Here is a 19,041-nt window from a genome sequence, read left to right as displayed (position 1 = left end):
TAATGAGGCATTTTCTTCATTTTCATAATTGAGTCTCTCTTAGTACCCTGTTAGGGGACAATCTGCTGCAGCACTTCTAGTTGAGACAGTTGCTATTATTTCTATACTAAAAAGGTAAGTTCTCCAGAAGAAAACATGAAGAAATTATTTTAAAATATCCTCAGAAACTTCTATATTTGTTGGTTGAGGATATTACAATGATATGTATACAGTAAGAATCTAAAAATATGAACAGAATGTTTAGTTTTTATACATCTGCAAATATGGAAGAGTACAGAACCTTTGCAACATGCTCAAACTGTCTCCAGGCAAAATTTTGTCAATTTTCATGACCATATAATAACAACTTTACTTTTCTGTTTATATGTCAGTTCTTATGTGGGAATAGTCAGCTCTTGCATTTCTCGAGCTCAACTGCCTGTGTAAGAGTTATATACCTTCATCTTTGAGTTTTCATCATGAAAAGCTTTAGTCCACAAGGCAGTGAAGTCCACTTCAAATAAGTGAACCTGAGCAGGTTTTGTTAGACCTGATTTTCTCACTTTGTCTGAAGTTCTTTACTGTGTAAATAAGAGGGGTCCTGAGCTACCAAAACCGGATGCGAAGTTAAGACAATTTCTTTGAATAGGAAAGAAGACTATATAATTTGGAAATGTACTGAAATTTCTTCCAGCAAAAGGAGATTCCACTGGTTTCTATTTCTGCATTTTCCATCACAATTAAGATGAACTATGTTATATTTGGGAAATTACATCTGTTAGAAAAGTCTGTATGTGAAGAGTTGGACTGAGCCAGAGGAACTGAGAGAGAGAACAGATGCATGAAATGAAAACATTTGAACCTTACGGAGTTTTGATTCCCACAAGACAGAAAACTCCTTCTGAATTGAACTTCTCTATCACTAAGAGGTCAAAGAAACATAAAGGAACCCCAGGTGGGCTAATGGTTGACAGTAAGTGGAAAAAATCTGAAGAGTGGTCTGAGACATGAGATTCTGTGTTGAGCAGGAATCAGAACTTCTGCAGATGCAGAAACTTTAAACCTGCTTGTATCTTCTCCCTTGATTATTAACCTTACATAACAATGCTACAGATGCAAATCTGGCTAAACAGTTCACATCAAGGGCAACTACCCAGGTATGTAAGGAAATGTCATGAATAGCTCTTCAAGGAGACATAAAAGGCATTGCTCTAGGAGGAAAATTCTTCTAGGATAAACAGAAGGACAAAGAGTGGTACCTTAGGACAAGCAAAGAGATGATCAGAACCAGAATCACAATTCCTGCGAGTGTGAAGACAGCAATAGTCAGTATGTGTGGGCCTGCAGAAAGGAAAAAAATAGAAAGTAAACAACTTGATGGAAGACACTGAAAAACAATATTCTATTTAAGAAACTACCTGCACCCACTTATGCAAGTCACAGTAGCCACACAGGGATATTCTGTGGTCACATTCCAATTGAGAGGCTTTGCTAAAGCTCAGCGCTCCCTGGAGATGACATGTGCCTGCTCCCTTTCCAAACAGGATGAAGCGTGGCCCTGAGCAGTGCTCTTATGTCCCCCCTGAGGCATGGGCACTCTGTAGGCACAGACAGGTGGGAGGTGAATTCAACAGCACTAGCTGTCACATCAGCTCAGGGCTTCCAAGTATTTCACTCCTTCTTTAAAAAGAAACTAAGATAGGTCTGCAATAAAAATAACTGTTTCTTGGTAACCACTTTCTAAAAAATGAAGCAGACATTAAATGAGTTCATGAGAATAGAGTGGCAACAAACCCTGGATACAACAGTCTGTGTGGTGGGGATGTACATGCATTAGGTGGTTGAAAACTATGGAAAGTAAAATAAGAATAACAAAAATAATAAAAATTAATAAAAATAACATCAAAAAGCAACAAGACACACACTAGCTACCTCCAAAATCAGGCAGTAACTAAGCACAGATTTTAAGCACTAATGTAAGTGTTTGCATCCAACATGGAACTCTATTTAGGAACTCCTCCGCATTTTGGACCTAGCTTTCTAGCTTTGGTTTTGTTGTTCTGCGTATCACATCTCCCTGCCTTCCATGTTCTCATGCTAGCCTCTGTTGAAAACTATCTGTACTACCATTTCTCTTCACCAGGGAAGGATACTGCCAACTCTTCATAATGACATATGCACGGGATTTTGAAAGCAATTTCCTAAGAGTTCTCTAAAACCTCAGCTTTGTGACTAGTAGTTTATCATCAGGTTGAAGTTTCCCACGGAAGGCCGGTTGAACAGCATTTTCCTGTTCCTGAGACTCTGCTTCCACCTCCTGGCTGCCGGTGTTACAACACACCGAAGGACTCCGCATCCAGAACCGCACTGGAGAAACGTGTATTTTTACAAATGCGAAAACAAAATAATCAAGCGCTTGTGAGAGGCAGTTTTACTTCGTTTATGTGTAGCTTGGCCATGAATTCCAGCTCCATGATGTACTCAGTGTTAAGATACCACTTCATAGACACGACGGTTCTGCAATTCCCAAACATTTTTCTTTTGCCCTTGTGCAGCCACTTCAAACAAGGACATCTTCAAGGGAATGTGTAGAAGATTATGAGGTCCTCTGATAACATAGTTCATGCGGTGCATGAGGGGAGGATGAGAATGGGACTGGAGCAGCACTGCCAAGGCTGGGGCCAGACAGCACAGCTCTCACAATGCAAGCTGGTGCAGGGTTGACACACGCCCTGTTTTACTTTACTGAAGAATAGAACTGTTCACCTTACTGTGAATGACTTTTAGTCTGCAGGTGGTGCTTGTTCCTCCAGTTATCACTTTGCATTATAGCATTCCCTAATGGAGGTCAACAGCACAGCAAACTAATGGAGCCTTAGGTTATAACTCTGGCACCTTTGGACACTCTCTCATCAGTGGGAATGTCTCAGGCAAGCACCAACCAACCCACGGTGCACTCACCCTTGCAACCACTGCCACAGCAGGAATTTTCATCTTGCATATTATACCTTGAAAAACATGCCTTCCCATTGCCAATTGCCATGTAGCAAATGGCAAAACACCTGCTGGCACTGACCAGCGGGGCTGTACGCTGCCATGCTGAATAACGCAGAGTGTTAATCATTTAATCCAGGAGTCACCAAAAACTCAAAAGCAGGTGGTGGTTTCTGGGATGTCAGGTTCAATGTTTGGGCAGAGATAGAGCTGGATATTAGGTGTGAGGGCTTTGTAAACTCTCTTGGAAAAAGAGGTACATTTAATGGATATCTCACCAGTGCTTGGAATATCACTAGGCAGCCTGTGGCTCTTCCAGATGAAATCCGGACTGGTAGATACCACATACGTCTTGTTCTCTTGAGTGTTGAAATACATCAGAACTCTGTACTGTGGCTGTAGGAGTAAAAAAATGCAGTCAGCAGCAGTTGTGCCTCATTTTTTTTTTTTTTTTTTTTTTTTGTCCCTTGTTTCTAACTACCCTTAAAGATGCACAGCTCAAACTTCAACAGAGTAATTCTTGCTCTTTCTGCCACACTGGTGTCTTCTCTTCAGCTTAGCCATATGTTTGGCTGCCATATTCTTCCTTACTCCTCCCCCCTGCCTAAAAATAAACGTGTCCGAGTCACTAGCTGTACTTCACTTAGTGAACCACTGATGACATCAATCCTGCCCATATCCAGCACGCCATTTATGACCCCCTCCCAGCATGCCCAGTATGACTTGACGTGACACCACTTCAGGTTATTTACACTGTTCTTATGTGATAGTGCATGGCATTTTGTTTCTCCTTTCATATACAAGGCCAAGCAGTTGCTTCTTGGACATACATACATCACTTGCAGACTGTGTCGTGTACAGCAGGGTCAAATTGTTATCAATATCTCCGAATGCATCTAGAGTCACAGGACCCTGTGCACCTGTGGACACACAGAATTAGTCAGATGGCTTGTATTATCCAAGAAATAAATATGTGACAGGAATGATAGGACAAATAAAAGGATTTCTGTTGCTCAGAATCTTTTTCTTCTTCATCTACGTGCTACAGCACATATCAGTTTAGCGTAGCACTGCTTCTCCCTTCATAATGCTCCACATTTTCTCTAGAAAACCCAAAAAAAGGTGTTGAACTAACTGCGCAGAAAGGGAAAGTCTCCCTTTAGCCATAGAAAAGATATATATGTCAGGTTTCTTCAGCATACCAAGAATGGCAGAGTAAACTCCTCTGAAGGGATCATTTTAAAGGTGAGAAGGGAAATTGCCCATTTCCCTCTGCAGTTTGAGTCTGTCAGCAAGAAAGGAAATGTGGAGGTACTTTCATTCCTCTAACTCTTTTGATAGCTGTGTGCTTAATTCTAACAATATTATTATAACCAAGTTCTCCTTGCCTTTCATCTCTTGACTCCTAATGTCAGCAGATGTGTACACTGAGAAATTGCCTTTGGAAAACATTCCAAGGATTTTAGCGTGGAAACTTCTACATCCCTCAGCACTGGCTTGACTTTGTTCTCATGAGGCCAGGCACTTCAACAAGAGCAAGTGTTGCCAATATCAACCACTCTTGAAAATCTCACCACCATTTTTTCCTTTCTTTTTGTTCAGGAAAGTCTCTTTGGTCTGTTTCAGATTGTTCTTCTGCTGCGGTTGCTAATGATTTATTTTATTTTTCCTAAAGTTCAGCATCATTATTTTTGTTTGGAAATGACCTTTTTTGTGTTGTGCGTGTTAATTTTTTCACAGTTCACCTTCTACATATCAAAATATTATTATTTGAACACTCTACTCAGCCAGCACCTACAGAAGGAAGAACGAAGGTGATTCAACACCTTTCACTTCTAGGAGTTTTTTTAAAAAAGAAACCTATAACTAATATGCAAGATTAATTTGAGACAAGAAAAAAAAAAGTTTATGTAACTTATCTTTCAAACTAAATGAAACCAAAGAGATGACTTCAACAATATAAAAAAAGGATGCAGACTTCAGGAAGAATTCATAGAATCACAGAATGGCTTAGGTTGGAGGGGACCTTAAAGATCATCTAATTCCTACCCCCTTCTGTGGCCAGGGCTGCCACCCACCTGGCCTTAAATGCTTCCAGAGATGAGGTACCGACAGCTTCTCTGGGCAGCTGTGCCAGTGCCTCGCTGCCTTTTGAGTAAACAATTTCTTCCTAATATCTAACCTAAATTTCCCTTCTTTTAGTTTAAACCAATTCCCCCATGTTCTATCACTATCAGTCCATATAAAAAAATAGGTCTCCCTCCTGTTCATAAGCTCCCTTCAAGTACTGGAAGGGTCTCCCTGGAGACACCTCCAGGTCTAACTAACCTAACCAAGCCCAGCTCCCACAGTCTTTACTCATAGGAGGTATGCTCCAGCCCTCTGATCATCTTTGTGGCCTCCACTGGACACATTCAATCAGCTCCAGATCCCTCCTGTACTGGGAGCCCAAGGTTTGGACACAGTACTCCAGATGGGGCCTCACAAGGGCAGAGTAGAGGGAGATAATCCTCTCCCTTGCATTCCTTGGCATTACTCTTTTGATGTAGCCCAGAAATAAGCATAAGCAAACTTTTTTTTTTTTTTTTTTTTTTTGCTGGGATGCTATGGTTAAAACAAAGATAAGCACAAAGTCTGTTAGGCCACATCAGGAAACTCTGGGAAACTTCTAGCCGTGTTCTGTGAAAGTAGGTGAGACAATAAATACAGAGCTTTGAGTAGGCACTTTGGTACAGATCTCTGATGTGAAGTGACAGATGGGACTTTGCACTCAGATACTGTTGTGATTTTGTTGTGTGTGTGCTGTCTCTATCTTTTCCTAATGATCAATTTCTGTGATTTTTAAGTACAAAAGTCCACTGGTACTAGACAACCTGTAAGAGGAACAAGAACACTGACTAGGAAGACCCATTGTGTTGCCAGCTGGATTATGCTCTCAGCAGAGACACCCAGGTCTACAATGCCTTTGTAAACTAAAAACAGTTTGAATCTAATTGATTAAAGCTTTGCTAAGTGGACTTCAAAGATGTTTTGAACATTAACCATATTTCATAAGTATTTATCTCAAGCCAAAACTAGGTCTCTGCTACAAAGCGTAGAAAAGACATTGCCACAGTTTAACAACCCATGGAGAACTGAAAATGAAACCTGAATGCCAGGTTGTCTCTAGAGGAAGACTGCATGCAGACTCTGAAACTCTTTGCTCTTCTAGCACCTTTTTCATTCTCTGAAAAGTCTCCTTACAGAGAGTTAATCTCTTTTTCAAAGTAATGGCACCAGCTTCAGGGCCCCATCCCCGTCCTCCAGCTCTGCTGCCCAGGAAGCTCTCTCTCCACTCCCCCCATCCCTCTTTTGACAGCAGTATTCTTCAAATACAATTCTGATCTTCTCTACAGATTATAGAAATGTTTATTAGGTTGGGCTGCTACTATTTCTGAATTTTGAACCTGAACACAAATTTATCTCACCCAGAGTCTTGTTTCAAACAAAGGATAACCAAAGATGCTTATGCAGCACTGAGGGACATGGTCAGTGAGCATGGTGGGACTGGGCTGATGGTTGGACTAGATGACCTAAGAGGCCTTCTTCAATCTTAATGAGTCTATGACCCTGTGATTCTTTGAAAAGGTCATGACCCAGAAAGGAATCTGCTTCTCAAACAGGCTGTTGCTAATTGCAGTGGCACTGAGGTGATTCTGCACGACTGCTATGTTTTGTTAATACTGAAGATAACACGTGCGATAAAAATGATAGAAAAGTAAAAGAAAAATTACAGTAGTAATAAAACTCACTGAAATGCTTGGACCTTTTTTTAATGTACAAGAGACTTATCCTAAGAGTACTTTAAAACAAATCTCTTTCCCTTCTTCAGTTCAGTGAACCCTGCTCAGGACCATACATTTTTACCTTCAAAAGTGATATTTCGGAATTCATTGATGAAACTGAGAGGTAACACAGGGCTTTGGGAGAAGATAAATTTCTTCAGAATATGTCCAAACAGCAAGACTGCATTATAATAGCCAATAACAAAGTCATCTTCCAGCTAGAAAAGGAGGAAAAAAAAAAAAAGCCAATTTGAGAGTTCATATTTCTGCTTTAAAGCTACAGTAACTTTGGTAATCTGGATAGGCAAAATTTCCAGCATGGAAGGCCAGCATCTGCATGCTGAGTGATTACATGGGAAATGCTACATTGGTGTTCTCTCTTGGAAGTATAAAGTTGTAAACAATATGTTTTTGGTGTCTTACGACAGGGAAGTAGGAAAAAATGTATAAGAGGCCCATGTAAAGCATTGGCATGCTGATTCTGGATTCAAGAAATCCTACATTGTGGGTTCTAAGCAGGTGTGCTCAGTGGGACACTAAGCTCTTGGCTTTGGATTAGACTCTCAGTGCAGATCATCTGGTGTGGTGCCAACAAGTCTGGGCTTCCAGATGGCCACAGCTCAAGGGCAAGAAGCTGTGCCAAAATTCCCAGCTGCCTGCCACAGAGCTGGCACCCAAAAAACGTTGAACCCAAGCTGAGGAATCTGGAAACTCAGTAAAGCCAGCCAAAAGCTGGAGAGCTGGAGCTCAAAGCCAAAAATCCTGGGAGGAACTCTCTTGTAAAGTCTGGTTCCTGGGCAGACTGCAGGAGTATCAGTACCAGTAAGCAGATACGGGGTTTGCACAGTTTCAGCTTTCCAGGAAATTTAAGAAGACATGTATGCATTTCCTACAGAAAAGAAAAGGGGGAAAAAAAAAAAAACCAAAAAGAAAAAAAAACCTGTTTCTTGAAAATTACAAACACTGGAACATCTCTGGTCAGAAACAACAATGGTTGTGATTGCCACCACTTACACATATCTGCACACAGAAATGTTATCTTTCCATGCTTGCATCCCTATTACACCTATAGATCTTCCTTCATTGATGTTTTGCAGCTACACTGAAAACGTAAGATTGTCAGTCAACCAGAAGTGGAGTCAGAAAGCCTTGATCTATGAGTCTCCCCCAGTCCCATGGACATGATACTTGCAGAACAAAAGAAAAGGTTGAGTTGAACTTCACAAAGCAGGAATATGATATCATTACGACACTGCGTTTCTACATCATTACAGCAGAACAAAAAGTCATCTTGCATGAATGTAAGAAAATGTTGACATAAAAGCATGACAGGGGGTGATTATCACTCTGTTTTCAGTTTTCGTTTCCTAGTGCAGGAGCATGTGTGAGCTGAATGTGATGATCAGATAAAAAGCAGCATGGTTACCAGGCTGGTGTCAGTAGTCCTTGTGCTGAAGTTGTTATTAGTTGGTGGTAGAGTCAGGACGAGTACATTCTGCATGTAACGGGCTGAGGTAGTATTCCTGAAATATGTGTTCCTGCAAGGCAAAGTGAAAAACCTCATGAAGAGTCAGCAATAGGGGTGCAGCAACACAGCATTCTCCCCTCCCCAGTGGAGCTGTTACTTAACAGGCTAATATAGTAGTTATATAAATAAAAACTAATCATAGACAAAACCCTTTACGCTGTTCATTCCCTCATGCCAGCTTGTGTGCTTAACTATATTAAAAGGTAATATCAAATAGATTGGCAATCTGAAACAGTGTTATTATTAACATAACTCGTTTCTGTCCTATTTTCTCCTCTTCAAAGCAGGAATTTGTATTTATTAAAATGGAGTCTCTTCCTGAAATATGTAGTGCTGGAATCTGTCACTTTTTTCATGTTGCTGTGCACATTTCTGGCTTCTTTAGCACTCTTTTACATGTTCCTCTAGTTCTGGCATTTCTTGCTAGAATTGATAACAGCAGGAGTTGCCCTGAAAACATTTAATAGAGGGCATAAACAATCAGAGAGGTCAGAGGGCATCCTACTGATTTATTTTTTTTAATTCAGTGATCTGGAAAAATCAAAAGAAACTGTGTGAACTGAAAAGCATGCTAAAACAAGCAGGAACATTTGTAGCTTTCAGGCGTCTTTGGTTTCATCATCCTGACAGGCCATCTGGAAGAGCTTCCCAGACTGGCAAAAACATATTGATTCACGTACCACAGAGGAATTTAGCAATTGCTATCGCTAGACTGATTAAAAACTCATTTTCTAGGAACCTTCTCTTATTAAACATTTTTGATCATCCTTTTAAAGGTTTGTTTGTTTGCTTCAGTAAGTGCAGTATTAAGGGCTTTTGGAGACCACAAGCTCCGCTCCTCAGATATCAGATGAGATCCCAACTCCACAACCCTGTTCCTGCCTCTCTCTGAGTCTTACAACTTTTACATCACACTTTTAACCCCAGATAATTTCAAATTGATTTTCATTGAGGCTTGAACTGAACTAACCAGATGGAAAGGAAACTTCATTAGATTCCACCAGACTGGATAATTCTACAGCACACCCCTTCCCTTGAGGGAGACTTGAACACTCCATGTGTCCTAGATGCAACAGGACTCAGAACTGAAGGAAATTTAAACACATTGCTTTGTCTGAGGGCCGTGACGATTGTAGAAGCACAGACTTTGCCTTCTCTTATGGCTTAAGTTCAGATCTAACATAGTATCTGTATTTTGATTCTGTTTTAGGATCAAAATGGTTTGAGATCAGAGGGATATGTAGCAGAATTAAGGAGGGGAGCGTATAAGATAGTCTGAGGCAGCTGGGCGTACCAGAAGGACAAACAGGAGTCCTGGACATAGTTTCGGTATAGATCAACTAGCTTTGTCCCAGACCATGCCTTATTAGGGTGACAGGAACCAATCTCAAGAGTTTGGGCATGGTTTAGCCATGTGGCTGCGGGCTGTGCTTTGTCACTTCAGCTTGGGGCCAGAGATCAGCTCTTGGTCCACTTATTTACTCATTCAAAGCTGAGGCTACAACTTAGTCAATAAAGTTAGCCAATGTCCTCAGCTACAAGGTTTTTATAATTAGTGATAGGAAGATGAAATTGAACAACAGAATACTTAGGCTGAGTACTAAGGAATATCTCTGAAAAGTTAGATTCCTGTAGTTATAAAGACGTTGCTCCTTGGAAGAAACAACTGTATCTCCCCTTTAAGTCATTTAATAATGAGTAAGTGGGTCCTAGAAAAATACACTGTAATCCATATTTCCACAGCTGCCTTGGTTGGATAGAGTGTATGAAAAGTTTACAGTCCTCATGTGAAGAGCTCATGACCAACTTTGGACTCTGATTCATTCAGAGCTTCCTGCTCTGAGGAGTCCACAGGACAAAGTTAACCATCTCTGCTCTGGTCACTACCTTAGAAAAATCGTTTGTGGACTTAATTGGGATGTTGTAGAAGATGCCATGTTTCACACACCAAGCAAGTTATATAAAGAGCAAGACAAGAGGAAAGAAGCAATGGAAATCATTTTGTGATAAAGCATTTCTTCAACAGAACAGTTCCACACTGACTATGTCCATTATCTGTATCTTTCAGCAAAGTGCAGAGAAAATAGGAAAAGCAAAGGTGATACTTTACTTGAAGAGATCTATCAGGATGATAACAATGTCCTTATCCACTGTCTCCGTCCCTAGGTCTTGGCTGATGTCAGCTGGAGTGCCACACATGATGATCACTACAGATTGGGCAAAAATGGAGGTGAGAAGTACAGATAAGGAAAGGACATTTGCTTGCTCCCTGGTGCCTGAGTGGCAGGCAGTGTAGCAATGCTGGACTAAAGCACATTACCTGCATTATGCTGGGACCGTCTGCACAGGATATCTGAGGGATAGAGATATCTAAGGGAAAGTCAGCTGGTAGAAAGTGCCTCAACGCCTATTCTATGTTTGACTGCACCAGAGCACCACCATTATCTCACTCAAGTAAGCAGCAGCAGTTCTGATGCAATCCAGGCTACAGAATATGAAAGTTTATAAGAGTTTATGGAGTTCAGGCAATAGTTTAAGTGGTTTACTTATCACTCTTGTGCTCCCTTGGCCTGCTGATGCCAGGTGCTTACTCTTTGCAGAAAATGAGGTATTACTCATCTGTTTTTTCAGGTTTAGGTGGATCACTTCCAGAAGAAGTGCCCTTTGATGGCACAAGTGAGGACCATTTATATATCAGAGCTGCAAACACGGGAATGGTAGAGAAAGAAGCATTATTGTAATATCTAGGGCCTTGATTAGGAGGACTTGTGATTCCTGGATTTCTGAATCTTTCACAAATCAGAGTATGTAGGAGGATAACATTATATCTAGATGGGACAAATCATCCCAGAAGGCTTCTGGAACAAGGATATCCCCATATTTTATGGGGATAGGGAGAGGAATCTGAGAGGTTTGTGCCATCTTCTATTTGCATCCATGTGAAATGATGTCTGTACTTCACTATGGAAAGACTAGTCCTAAAATGTAGCTAAGAGAATAGTCTGATTTCCATGAAAAAGTAACTTACCTGCAGAGAAGAGTGCACCCTCAGCCCCTCCTTACCATTGCTTTTCCGTTTGGAATTTTTCACAAGTTTTCTGAACTGATCTTGTGTCCTCACAGTGTCCTTGAACTTCAGTTTTTCGGAGAATTGTGTGACTCCAGCATCTAATGCATTCATGTACCTGGCAGAGGGGAGGGAGCACAGATAAAGTCAAAAAATGGCTAAATCTTCACATGATCACTGTGCAATTTCTCCTAAAAATCAAAACGCCAGACAAACTGTCTACAGTATATGAAAAGCAGAATGGAGCATTTTTTTTCTGCGCCATAGGAAATCAATACAGATCACCAAAGAATTAGAACTGTTGAAAAGTCATCCAGGTGTATTTGAGCCTGGTCAAACTAAGGATGGGCTTAGAGAATATAATCATGCAATAAGACATTAACAGTTAAGAAAAAAAATCAGGATTGTGAGGAATTTAGAGTAAGTGAGACTAATGGGAAACAGAGCCAGGAAGCTCTGCTGTAAAAGGCCCCACTTGGAGTCTTAGAAGGAGTATCTGAAGATTCAAAGGAGTAAATGAGAGCTGCAGAAAGATCTCAGATAAAAAAATACAGGTTCCCTAAGAGGAAAAGGAAGGAAAGGAAGGAGCAAAAAGAGTTATACTGAGTCACTTAAAAATTGAAGGAGAAAAATGAGAATGGTAAGAAACAACCAAGTGAGTAAAAGCCAGATAAAAGATTAAGCAAAAACAGCCAACTTCTAAATCTTCTAGCCTAAGCCTATTGGGAAAATACATTCTGTTTGAAGTAAAGTTAATGCAGAGGGAAAAGGAAAAGGATTTTCTTTGCTTTCAAACTTTTCATTTAGCAACACTGAGATCCCTGTCCTATAATCTACAAAATATCTTTTGCTCCCCTCTGTTTTCAAGAACTGAGTTGCTAATCATTAACTTACAGGACCATATGCGTAGTTGGAGACCTAGCTTGCTGTTGCCGTCACTGTGAGTATTCATGTGCTTTTATACATACGTGGGGAAAACAATTGTCCCATGTAGAACAATTCATGTGTTAGCAAAAACAGATTTTAAAAATTAGGCAATTGAAAAAATTCAAGATGACAGTTTCCATTAAAGCAGAATGAGGTGCATCTTACAGCCATATTGGGATGAATAATGACAATCAAATGGGAAGAAACAGAATTTTTCGGTTTTTTTATTATTAATTCAGCATTAACGAAAAGGAGCTTTAACATTTCAGAAGTTATAAAGAAGGTCTGAAGCCAATAGATTTGTAAATTCTGCTTAAAATTCTGTAACATTCTCAGGATATGAACTGGAAATATAAATAATAGCTATCTTCTATGAATATAGTAGCTATCCAAGAGATGGAACATTTCCCCTATGAGGACAGGCTGAGAGAGTTGGGGCTGTTCAGACTGGAGAAGAGAAGGCTCCAGGGAGACCTGAGAGTGGCCTTTCAGAATCTAAAAGGGGCTGAAAGAAGACAGAGGATAGTAGCAGTAAGGCATCTCCCAGTATGCAGGGCACTTAGAACAGCCTGTAGGAACCAAGCCTGAGGATGGAGGTGGACAACAGCTGAGACAGAATTGGATTTAGATCTTACCAGAGGCATTGCTCCGAGTTCTCATTCTTCTTGTAAATGTAGACAGATTCCCAAGTGCTAGTTTTGAACGGCTGCTGGATTTCATTCCAAAAATAGTAGAAGAAGTCATTCACTTTCCTAGCTGGGGTCAGAAGACGGGTTAGGTTTTCTTTGTAGTCACAGGACAGTCCAAAACTCCCTACAGAGATCAGAGGCAGGCTCAGTATTGTGTCAACTCTGAGGGGAGAGACAAGAAGACACGTCTGAATGGATTGCTGTAGCACCAAGGCTGCTGCTACATGATTTCTATCCCAGCTCCCTCTCATTGCACCCTGCATGATTTTAACCTGAAACAGAAGGTTCCTAAAGAACACAAGCAAATTTCAATGTATTGGCACTGCAGAGAATGAATCTGGGTGTCTTCTTCCACTGGCTCCAATTCCCTGCACAGTATAGATATTCTTCATCCAGTTTCTTTGGGTATCAAGCACCATTTCTGCCCACGGACTATGGTGGGAGTCAAGGGACTCTCATACCCCTCCATTTCTGCTGCTGGGTCATCATCAAGGACAAGATGCTGTTGTCTGTCTCAGGAGCTGGTTTGTAAGCAGTGTTTGTTTTCAACAACTACCAAACAGCTAGGAGATGATGGCATCTATATGGCATATTCTAGGGGCCAGGTTGGAAAAACAAATTACACAAAGGGGGCATAGAAGTTACTTTAAGGAAAGCTCCCCATTTATTGTGTCATTCTGCTGACACAATAAACATCCTTCTAACAGGTTTTCAACTCTTTTTTTTTTTTTTCAACCTATGTATCTTTGGTGACTGTAGTCACACCTGTAGATTGGTCACAAAATGTATTTACAAATTGAGCTGCATGCTCAATATAAAGACACCCAACAGTCTTGGCAATGTTGTGATGTCAGTTTTGGATGAACAAAGGGATTTGGTCTTTTCTCTGATCTGCGATGAATGCTGGATGATTTCCTGCCCACCAATGTAATTTTTAATGTGGTATGTATTCTATCTCTGTATTGCGATCATGCTGGAGGGTGAAGGTTTTGTTGCCATTTACTCCTACAAGTCAAAAGAAGAATCTTTCATGGTATTTCAGGAGCTGAGCAACAATATCAGTCAGAGAGAACAAATAATGATATCCTCTGCTAGCAGCAGATTTGAAAAGCAGTGATATTTTTTGTCCTGAAACTAAAAGTTGGATAAAAGTATTTCCCTAGATGCTGCAGATTATCAGACTAGACTAAAAGTATTTTTGTTCCCTTATTATACCCGCAAAAAAAAAACCATTCTCATCAGCACTGTTAGCATTATTATGACAAAAATGGATAAGTGCCACTTCACAAACTACAGGTTTTAAAGTGGTCACAACAGAAACAGACATAGATGATGTAATGTCAAGGAAAGCTTTTCATAATGAAATGGACCTTCTTCTCTCTGATTTAAGGTGTTGTAAAGTGAATCACTTGTTCTGATTTGTGGATCTGTTGCACTGGGGGCAAATCCAGCTGCCTGCTAGTATTATTTGCATAAACGTCCACTACTCATACTTTCTACTGTATACTGCTGTAACTTTACCAGAGTCTGAGAAAAAGACTTTGGCATCATTCTGGGCAGCTCTATATCCAGCAGACAGAAAGACAAAGAAAGTTAGGAGTCACAGTGAATAAAATGAGGCACTTTGAACAGTATTTTATCATGGTCTTATACATAAGAATTTATTATTTTTATTCTTCTATAAATCAATCACATTTTTTCACTGGAAATATTGGAGTAACTAGCTTGAAGAAAAAGTACCCCAATTTTATCTGTATGTCTTAGTGAAACCACAAGGCTACCAAAATTTAAAGCAGGGAGAATGATTTACATGGGTAACGGTATTGATCTGTATTCACGACTGATGTGCGTTTTTTTTTTTAATCAGCTATGCTAAAGCAACACAGATTTAGCTCATGTTTTCCTAATTTCTGAGAATTAACACATTAATGTACAATGCAATACAGAATTGCACAGATTTATGTATAATACTACAGTAGAGAGACTCATTGTTCAGAAATGTTTTCACAAGCAGAAGAGTTAGGATGAAATTGTCTGTTCCCTATCTAAACACTCCTTACTGAAGATAACTGGGGTTTTTATTTTCTCATGCCACATCGAACTCAGGCTCCTCTCAGTAACTGAAAGCCCACTTAGAAGGACCCTCACTTTTGCAGTTCTTCAGTGTCTAGTGCCTTAAATTATCATCCCCCTTTCATTCTGTGGTTGTTGATAAGTCATGTCTCCTGAGCCCAATATCAGTCCGTCATGAGCAATTGGAAACACTTAGCTAATAGTAATGAAACTGCATCAGTAGGCTCTTGGAGGGGATTTTCTTTTCCCTTCCAAACTTGAGTGGCTATGCACAATAGCCTTACTGCCTTGACTGTTGACATCAAAGTGCCCGATGTATCCCAAAACCCAATGTCTCTGCTGGTTTGCTGCGCTCAAAACAACTTTGTTCAACACTTGATATCTTTAACAACATAGTATCACATGGAGAGGGTGGTACTTACGAGACCATCTGGTAGGTAGCGTAAGTGCAAGCAGGTCCTATGACAGCACAGCCAAGAGTGCCATTATCCTGCAAGAGATCAGAAAGGGTCTGTAGCAGGGACAGTGTGAGATGGATGGGAAATTGAAGAGAATTTTAAGATTTGAAAAGGAGTCCTGGAATTTACTCAGCACAAGCAAAGACAGAATACAAAAGGAGACATAGAAAGATTTAAAGAAGAAAACTAGAGTGAAGGAGAGAGAAATCACAGGGAGTTACAAAAAGGCAGAGTATGACCTCACTGGGGAAGAGAGAGGGAGTGTGCAGATTAGGATTAAAACGTTGCAACAACATACATGAAAAGCACAGACCAAAGCAGTTTTGTGTGCCATGAGGGACTTCTTAACAAAGACTACAGCGTGCAACCATAAATTGTTAGAAGTGAGAATTCACAGTTGATTGACAAAGCCTCACTGTGAGGTGACAGTAATTAGACATGAGAAAGTCCACTGCAACGCAGCTTCTTGAACCTCTTGCAAGGCACCAGTTCTAACTGAAACTTTTTCCAACATTTGGAGATTCACACATTTTCTCCCATACAACATATCTCATTTCCAGTGAGAAACAAGCATGCAGTTCATCTTTGCCCCCTGGGCACAGTCACATGTTATGCTTTGTTATCAGTGCCAGGCCCTCTGCCTGCCTGTTCCCAGCTCACACTGCTCCCTCCTTTGTGCTGGCACATGTATTTCTGTAAGCCAATGGATCAGGGAACTGAACCAGCAGGAAATGGACATTCTCTGTTCCGCTTGGGCTGTTGGAGTATTTGGGTAGTTTGTTGTTGTAGTTTGTTGGATTTTGTTGTTGTTGTTTATTTGTTTTTATTATTATTTGATTACTTTGATTATGTGGCCCCACAAAGATCTGTGCAGATATGACAGAAGGGATAATCTGAAGATGCAAAAAGTAGCTTGAAGCAGGTGGCTGCTTCAGTTGGCACTGCTAACAAATGACAGCCTCATTAGTAAGGTCTCTGTGTTTGACAGCTTGTCTTCACAAAACCCATGGGAATGTCTTTGATAATTTCACCTATCTCTCAAGTTAGTTTGGAATTGAACAATAGGCTCAAAAATTAATATAGAAAGACAGACACAGAACCACAGATGCATGCGTACTTACATGCATGTGCACAAACATATACGAAAGAAAGTCTTTTCTTTTTAGGAAATTAACCTAGAGAAACCAAATACTCACAAAAATTTGCTTGATGAGCTCTACACCTTCACAGGTGCTGGTGCGACAGCCTTGTGAGACATATAGAGATGATCTGAAGTGGTGGAAGGAGGCATTGACTGTAACCTTTACTCCTGCAACGCAACGTAAAAGTGAACAGCCTCAAGAGCTGGAGGTAATCACTAATACACCGTATCCCTCTTCTTCCAACACATGTGAGTTGTCTTGTGCGAAGATGTCTGCTATCCTTTTCCACCAGGAAACTCACCTACCTGGATCCCACTATTTAGGATGAGATGAAGAATTTGCTCTGGTGTTGATTGCTGGGTGCAAGTGCTCTCAGTACAAAGCATTTTTGGTGTTGGTCTTTGTTTGAGACACTGCTTTTCAACAAAATTCAACAAAAACTCCTTCAACTAGGGGGCAAAATGTGAATCGTTTCTTTGGAACCTTTGTCCCAAGGTACTCTAGATAGTGACGATGAGAGCGGTGGACTCTTCACATTTTTAGACATAATGTGATCAACGGATGAAATTATTATTATGAAATTATTCTCAGAGAGTAGAAGCTAATCTGGCCAGCAGAAGAGAGGGTCTCACTTTTCCCATCATAATTGTGAAATCGGATGAATAAGTTCTAAGTTTTCAAACAAGGGCATCTCAGTTTCTTCACTAGATGGATCACTGATCCAGTTTAGCAATTTCCACGTTCTCAATACCAACTAAAAAGCATGCAGAAAGATTCTGCCCAGTTACTATAAAAGCAAAACTATCTCTTTCTATCTTCAGAGCACTTCTTTTCTCACAGAGAGAGACCATTATTTCTGTAAGATCTATATAAGGTGAACAGAGAACCAACAAGCCTGTCTGAGAAGCAGTTTGATGAAGGCCAGATAAGTAGAAAGATATGGCAAAAAATGAGAAGAAACCACTGTGGTGGAGGGATCACCAACACCCATTGCCTTACCTTCTGTCTCTAATTCATTTTGTATTGTTGACAAGGCTTCCTCCACAGCTGATGTCAAATTTTCAGAAGTTGATGGGAAGTCCGAGTCAGGCATGAGCATCACATTGATCATGTAATTGTTGTCGCTACACCTACTTGAACCAACTTGCTGCACCAGCTGCAGAAAGAGGAATAAAAGCCAAAGGGCCAGACCCAACATCCGTTGCTTCATTATTGTTCAATTTAGATCCATTGTGTGTGTTCTCTCTTTTCTTTTCCTCGTCAAGACTTTCTCTTCTTCCAGATACCTTACACAGACTTTATTTCTGGCAAACACAAAACAGATTTCTGCACTGTAGATTCAAGGACAGACTGTACAATTCTTCTCAGGCACTTCCCCGTCCCCTTTCCTTCCTTCACTTCTGCCCATCCCTCTGGTGTCCTAGGTGGCACTTTGGTTTGTGAAAAACTAACAACAGCAAAACTCAGGAAAGCAGAGAGGCTAAAGGTTGATGTGAATGTTTGCTCATGGAAAGGCTGAAGCAGTAAAACTGAAGCATTACCTGAAACTTTGCCTGATAAGGGCACTAACATTTCATCACGGTAATGAGCTGAGAGAACTAAGGGGAGGGAACAAATGGACTGTAAAAAAGACTCTTTAAAATGGAAATAAAATAAAAGGTGCATTAAAACCTAAAGGAAAACAGTTGATTACTTCATGTTTGCATTGCCCGGCATCTCTAGTTATGTTGCTATACCATCTTTGCTGGCTGGGCTCATAAATCAAGGATTTATTTTCTCCTGTGATAGGCTATCAATTTCATTCCTATAGCTTTTACCATCAGAGCACTTTTATCGTTGGCAGAAATGTCTGCTTCACAGTCCTCCAGACTGAAGCCTTCATTTCCATTTATAGAGTAGACTTAGCACAAAGCTTGTCCATTAGTACTTACAGAGCATTGCACACTATAGCCCAAGGTCTGCTCCCAGGCAGCACAGGCCCATCTGAGACCTGTGGGATCAAAATCCATATTGTGAATGGCATCACTAAGAGGCACCCTCTAAAGAACACTGGGGCAATTTTCATGAGTAGGTCTCTTAGGATTTCCTAAGCATTCATACTGAGAAAGGTACATAGAATGAAGGGAAAGCAAAAAAATAAATACTACAATCTTATGGATGGGGCTGTGCACGGAAGAGAAGTCCAAGATAAAAGGAATCAACAGGCAAATTTAAATAAAGTACTGAGTGTGATTGGCGCAAATTTGGGCTCTTTGTTCACACCTACAGCAGTTTCTGCTTTTCTGAGATCTGAGGCTGTCAGATAATATATCCGTTTACTTGTCTACTTTTACTACCTTTGTGATAATTTTAAAACAAGA

General features: G+C 40.4%; 1 protein-coding gene across 1 annotated transcript in view; it reads right to left on the bottom strand.

Moving 5' to 3' along the window:
* Nucleotides 1–17,891, bottom strand: part of GUCY2C (guanylate cyclase 2C) — a gene marked incomplete at both ends in the record, with an annotated part of 42,547 nt that extends 24,656 nt beyond the window's left edge. The window contains 11 exons of the mRNA XM_079549233.1: nt 1,239–1,320; nt 3,252–3,369; nt 3,808–3,893; nt 6,880–7,015; nt 8,224–8,335; nt 10,436–10,532; nt 11,389–11,510; nt 12,955–13,170; nt 15,504–15,571; nt 16,736–16,848; nt 17,681–17,891. Coding sequence (XP_079405359.1) covers nt 1,239–1,320; nt 3,252–3,369; nt 3,808–3,893; nt 6,880–7,015; nt 8,224–8,335; nt 10,436–10,532; nt 11,389–11,510; nt 12,955–13,170; nt 15,504–15,571; nt 16,736–16,848; nt 17,681–17,891 — 1,361 coding nt within the window. The remainder of the gene's footprint in view (nt 1–1,238; nt 1,321–3,251; nt 3,370–3,807; nt 3,894–6,879; nt 7,016–8,223; nt 8,336–10,435; nt 10,533–11,388; nt 11,511–12,954; nt 13,171–15,503; nt 15,572–16,735; nt 16,849–17,680) is intronic.
* Nucleotides 17,892–19,041: the final 1,150 nt, after the last annotated feature.

Source organism: Tetrao urogallus, assembly GCF_951394365.1.
Source record: "Tetrao urogallus genome assembly, chromosome: 1".
Taxonomy (NCBI): Eukaryota; Metazoa; Chordata; class Aves; order Galliformes; family Phasianidae; genus Tetrao; species Tetrao urogallus.
The sequence above is the reverse complement of the archived record's forward strand: the minus strand, read 5'-3'. Positions and strand labels throughout refer to the sequence as shown.